Source organism: Trematomus bernacchii, unplaced genomic scaffold, assembly GCF_902827165.1.
Source record: "Trematomus bernacchii unplaced genomic scaffold, fTreBer1.1, whole genome shotgun sequence".
Taxonomy (NCBI): Eukaryota; Metazoa; Chordata; class Actinopteri; order Perciformes; family Nototheniidae; genus Trematomus; species Trematomus bernacchii.
The window spans coordinates 1,471,198-1,477,197 of record NW_022987772.1 but is presented as its reverse complement, the minus strand read 5'-3'; the positions used below and the strand labels follow the sequence as shown (position 1 = coordinate 1,477,197).

General features: G+C 38.4%; 1 protein-coding gene across 2 annotated transcripts in view; it reads right to left on the bottom strand.

The window, feature by feature from the left end:
- Positions 1 to 935: 935 nt before the first annotated feature.
- Positions 936 to 6,000, bottom strand: part of ntrk3b (neurotrophic tyrosine kinase, receptor, type 3b) — a 245,194-nt gene continuing 240,129 nt past the window's right edge. For both annotated transcript variants that reach the window (XM_034148840.1, XM_034148839.1), the window contains one exon: positions 936 to 2,871. In XM_034148840.1, coding sequence (XP_034004731.1) covers positions 2,686 to 2,871 — 186 coding nt within the window. In that variant the 3' untranslated portion in view covers positions 936 to 2,685. The remainder of the gene's footprint in view (positions 2,872 to 6,000) is intronic.

Genomic DNA, 6,000 nt, shown 5'->3' with positions numbered 1-6,000 from the left:
CAAGAGAAATCACAAAAACTCAATGCTTTGGGTTGGATTTGATCCTGTCTTCCATTTAAAATACTCAAAATAACTGATTCATGATTTACATAGTCCCAAAGGGAGGGGAGACAACACTGTAAAACTGCAAGAATTCATATCAGGATAATAAGGAAGAGATTTGAAGAGTTTCAGTCCAAAACGCTAAATATCCAGATACAACATAAAGGAAAATTGTTGCCTGAGGTTTATCATTCAGTGTCTGAGAAATCTACAGAATCCACTCTGTAAAAATGAACTCAATTTCAGCACTTAATTACGAATGAGTCATTTAAAATAATTTCATTTGGTTTACGTTTTTTTTTTTGTTGCTGTCAAGCTTTTTGGGGGTCATCTTTTTCTGTCACATTTTGGAACAAAACTCTTCAGTTCAGTTTTTACTGTAATTAACAACAAAAAAATGATGGAGAGAGCAATACCATAGAGATAGCTGATCCACTTTAGTGATTATTATTTTAAATGACTAGCATACATTAACACATTTACCTGCTTCAGTGGCTCCTCTCTGGATTTAACAGAATGTTATCAAAGCATAGAAAGGTGTCAAACCTCTTCTCTGCTAAACATGCAAAGGCCACGAGTTCAAGGAAGAAACATTGACTGTAAGTCAAGTACAGCTGACGGGAAAGAAACAGGATCATACAAACTGTGAGTTTATATATTTTTTTGTTTGAAAAAAATGCAAGTTAACCCTCTGAGACCCACAATAGGACATTTCCGTTTTTGTATATTTGTGTTTTGCCTTGTTAATTATCATTTTGTACAGTATAATCAAGTACACATCCCAGAAATCAGCACAACCTCAGGTAATGTTATATGTTACTCATTAAAGACTTATATACACTATAATAGGGGATATTTGCCCATAAAATAAAAATAACTAAAAATGGAGCTTGAATCTTTAACTTATTTTATTAAAACAGAACTTCGAACCATAATATTGCAAAAAACATTCAACACAAAAAATGTCACACATTTGTTGGGATTGTGCCAGAAGTGATAAGAAGCTTCTAACTTCTTCTGTTCATGAGTTATGCTTTGAAGACGGCTTGATATTTGGGATCGTATACGGCCCAGTGGGTCTCAGGGTGTTAAGCAGCCATTTTGTTTATTTTCTCTCTTGTGAAGTGACAGGATCCTCTTGGTATTAACCTCAAAGGTTTTTTTAATGAGATATTGGGAAATGAGCACACATGTCTTCTTGCCAACAGGTGGACGAGAAGATTGATACCACTCTTGTGTCTGTACGGTAAATTAAAGGCTATCTGGTTAGCTTAGCCAAGCATAAGATTAGCTTAGCTTAGCATCAGGTAATGATACGAGGACGACGTAACGTAGAAATTATGAAATAACATTTACAGGTAGGTGGTTTTTGTTACCTATGGATAAAGACAGGCATGCTAATTCTTAGCTAACTCCCCTTTTTCAGGCTTGATGCTAAGCTAACATCTCCTCAGCTAAATCTTGATCACACTGAAACAATAGTGGTATTGATCTTATCAAATTCTCAGCAAGAAAGGAAATAACTTTTCATTCATTTTCAATTACAAAAAGTGTTTTCTTAAGCGTGGAGAAGCAGTTTCACACCAAAACGCCTAAAAGTGACAGGACAGTTTCTCAAAGCGTGTGAATGTATGTGAAGGATGTGGTGTAGGATTTTACTTTTCAACACATTATTCTTTCCATAAAAAGCATATGAACTGGGAAGTGATCAAGAGGCTTCATCACCTCTTTGGAAAAGTGTCGTGTCGATGGCTCAGAGTCTCTGTGATTCGCAGTCAGCTGATTTTTCAAACTGCCCTTCAGCTTTACCACAGAAGACAACTTACCAGCACCAACACAGGTACATCCCAAGAGAAATCGCCTCTAGGTTAGGATGAAAACAAATACCATAGCTTTATACTTTAGCCACCCAGATCACAGTCAGAAAAATAACCAAAATAACACCCGAAAAAAATAAGTTAACATAATTTTGACACATAGAATTTTACAATATGTACATTATTTTTAAATTAAAATAGATTTGTCGGTTGTCTGATTGGGTAGGTCCTCTAAAGAGCGCTCCTTTTTGATTTTTTCAACCATCCAGTGTTATTCCACATACGAAGAGTTCCCATTGAAACGTCAAAGCCAGCCAATCAGAGTGCAAGTAAGGCTGCCATCGTCCAATCGCCAAATAGTTTGTCGGTGACGTCTTGGGACAGGGCCGAGCCCTTAATGCAACACTATTGGCAGACACTTCAACCCTGACAAAAAGAAATAAATATAAAATATATGTAATATTTCTATATATATTCATAAAACCAAACCCAGGATAGATTTTAATTCTGATGTGTGTCCTCTCCATAATATAATCAAACAGTGGCCTTGTTCCTATTGCCAGTCCACTCCCATCTCCATTTTTGTGTATTTTTGCAGTTTTTCGGGGAAAAAAAGAAAAAAGAAGTCTTCTTCGAACCTGTACATCTTATACGGAAGTAAACAAAATGTAAAAGTGCGTGTTTTTTGAATATGTTTTATCCACTATATCCAAAAGTGTTGCAGGCACTTAAGTCCTTCCCAAACATTGTAGGTGTTGTTCGACAGTGGAGTAGGTTGGTTGGTTTGGTTATTCCTGGATTCGCGTGAGTCGTTCTTGGGCCGATGCTAGCCCAGGATGTCCAGGTACACCGGCGTGGCTTTCCCCATGGCGAACAGGACCTTCTGAATGTCCTTAACGTTCAGTCGCTGCTGCGGTTCCCTCTGCCAGCAGCCCAGCATGATGTCGTAAACCTCCTTGGGACAAATCCGTGGCCGATCCAGCACCCGACCCTGGGTTATGCATTCAATAACCTGCAGAGGAGACAGGGCGGTGGAGTGAGAAAAAACATTTTCACTGACTGATTGCTTCGGTTCGGTCATAATGAGAAACGGCCGACACTGAGCAGACTGTCCTTTGAGGTTTGAACTAATGAAACTGAGATGAAAGAATAAACAGTATGCATTCACTCTTAAATGTGGCCAATATTAAAGGGGAACTAAGATCTTTGAGCCACAACACAAAATAACAACAGACTGAATATGTGCGGGGGTGGATGTTGGAGGTGTTGATAACATCGGGATTGATCATCTCTCTGTTGGACTTGTGCTCTAATTAGCCAGATGACTCACTCAGCTGTGACAATTTGACTTTATTTTTGTGCCAATTTCAAGCCGCTGAAGCCTAATAGAATAGATAGGGATCTATTTGTGTGTAATGACTGCGCTGCACTGAAAAACTGCACAACTTTCTAGTTGTTTTTTAGTTCAAGCATTGTCACCACATACACTTGTGTACTGAAACTAGCTCAAACATTAGGTTAGTTTTCTTAGGTTATTAGGCGTAGTATAATCACAAACAGAGGTAAATAGGAACAATGGAAAATCTCCCGTAAGACATATTATGGTGTCATGCTATTTCACGCTCTTACATCTTCTATCTGAAGCCTAATTATCTGGAAAGAATGTACAACACACCTAAGTTGTGCTTAAATAAACATCATTTATGTGTGGTTATTACTCAAGAGGCAACACCTGAAACAACAACCAAGAGGGAAAACCCGTTTTTATTGTTCCACCTGTTGCCTCTCGTCTTGTCACCAACAGACAGCCTTGAGACCCAACCGAGGGGATGGAGCATCACTTCTTGCAGAGACATATGGAGCCTCTTTGCACAATTCCCCAGAACACAATCACAAGTAGTAAAGGCTGCAGTGGTCATGGCAACAGCCTCCGCCGAAACAGATGTGAGGTAATTATCCTTGGAATAAACATGAACGTGTACTTTTATATGCAACAACATTCTGGTTTTACCTTTTAACCAAAAAAGACAATACTCCTTTTAAGTTGTTAACATAGCTGATGAAACCTAATTCCACTAATTCTATGTTTACATGCACACTTGTTTAACCATTCAAAACACAGGCTGGGTCGTGTCTAACAGACAGAGCTTCAAACAAGCAACAGAGCTTCAAACAAGCAAGAGGCAGAGGTTTTGCACACTGCACTTAACGAGACTCATATTCTGAATGCATCGTATACCAAAGAATGCTCATGAAACAACATAGGCATATATCATGAGTCTTAATAGGAAATACTATGGGACAACTGTTGTGGAATAATTTTCTTAGGTATTCAACCTTTGACACAGTTCATAAGCTTCTCCTTTCACTGTCTCTTTTCCCATGGCATAGGTCTACGGCCTTGGATATTGCTGCTATCTCTCTGAAAGAGGGGCAGCTTGGGCGCATTGTTGTTGCCAGCTTATGACCGAGCACAAGCTGCCATGAGATAGTTTATTGTTCAGGGACATCTAGAGGCCCTTCTTTTATCTGGAACGTAGGTTCCCTGGCGCACATTCTTTTCTATGGACGACAGCTCTAGTTAGATTCAGGGTCCATATTTGTTTAGTCTCGCTGATAAAGAATGTTGATTATTACACTCCGAACTAGTTAAACCTCGAACTACAGCGCTGACACCAGCCACGTGGCTCTGCTGGCTAAACACGCCATCATGATCTGCAACCGTAAGCTGGAGAGTCTGTGCAACATTCATGAGAATTGATTTGGCATCTCAACCTCTGTCAACTCGTGGCTCATGACATGTCTTGTGAATTCTCCGGCCGGAGCTCCTAATAAACCGTCAGTGTTTGCCATCAAAGCTCCGGCTCTCCTCGTGTCTCTCTGAGTCCTGTTTCCAACTGCTTCAAAAGTTTCCCTCACAACAACATAATTCATGATGTGGTTAATTTACAAACTTTGCTTATGTTTATTTGTCCAGTATGTTTATGCCAACTAAGTATAACTGGTTAGAAAGGTACCCCACGTTCCAGTTATTATTTGAAAATATAGTTTGCATATGATTATTATTTTATTATTGCATATTATGTTGTTTTCACATTCTATTGTTGTTCAGAAGCAGTATTAACTTGTACATGTAATTGCTCGTTTTCCGCCTGAAAGTGTGCAAGTGAAGAAAGAGTAAAAGAAGAACGTTTCTTCACCGGTTGTTTTAATACAGTGACAGAGCTGTTTTCATTAATAAAGTTGCTACGAGTGAGAAAACATAAGTGATGTCTGCTTGAGTCTTTAAGTGCAACAACTACAGTGAGAATAACTACTCATTCTGAACATGTAAAGCAAGCTATCAAACTAGCACAATGTCCGAAGGTTGGCTAGCTGTCTTGCTAACTCCACAGTGCTTTAATACTACACTGATTAAAGAAATAAGCCAAACTGACTGTTAGTGATGAGGCTAACAGCCCGTCATCTTAACTTCTATGGGAAGGACAAGCTACCTAGCTAAGTGAGAACCAACAACAACATATTTGGTGCAGTCCAATTACCACTGCAACAGTTCATTGTCCATTCTACTCTTATCCTGTTTCTATGCTATACACCAGGGGTGTCCAAACTACGGCCCGTGGCCCATTTTGAAACGGCCCTCAGCTAATTCAAAAAGTATAATGACATATGGCCCACAAATTAAACTTGTGCTTGTCATATATTGTACTTCTAAAATATATATGTACAAATATATTACACAGTATTCATGTGTTAATAAGCCCACTTTTCAAATAAATGTAGTCAATTAAAGTTGGAAACATTTTCAAACAAATCATAGTTTAAAACAAAAAAGAAGCCCAATAACTTAAATACATAACAAGCCAACACAGTCTCACGGCATTTTGTGTTATAGTCACAAAATGAATCTATTGATTCGTGTTCACCAACATCATCATACAGATTTCAGTATTCTGACACAGAACTATTTTAGAGGCAATGTATTTCTATTGGTAGTATGTTTCAAGCCTGCACCAAATAATAACAAATTAGAAGGAAAAAAAGATGACAAAAAATACAGATTTCAGTATTCTGAGGCTCTTTGCCATTTCTTTTCCTCGCGGACGGCAAAAGAACTCAGACATTATACAATTTAAAATAA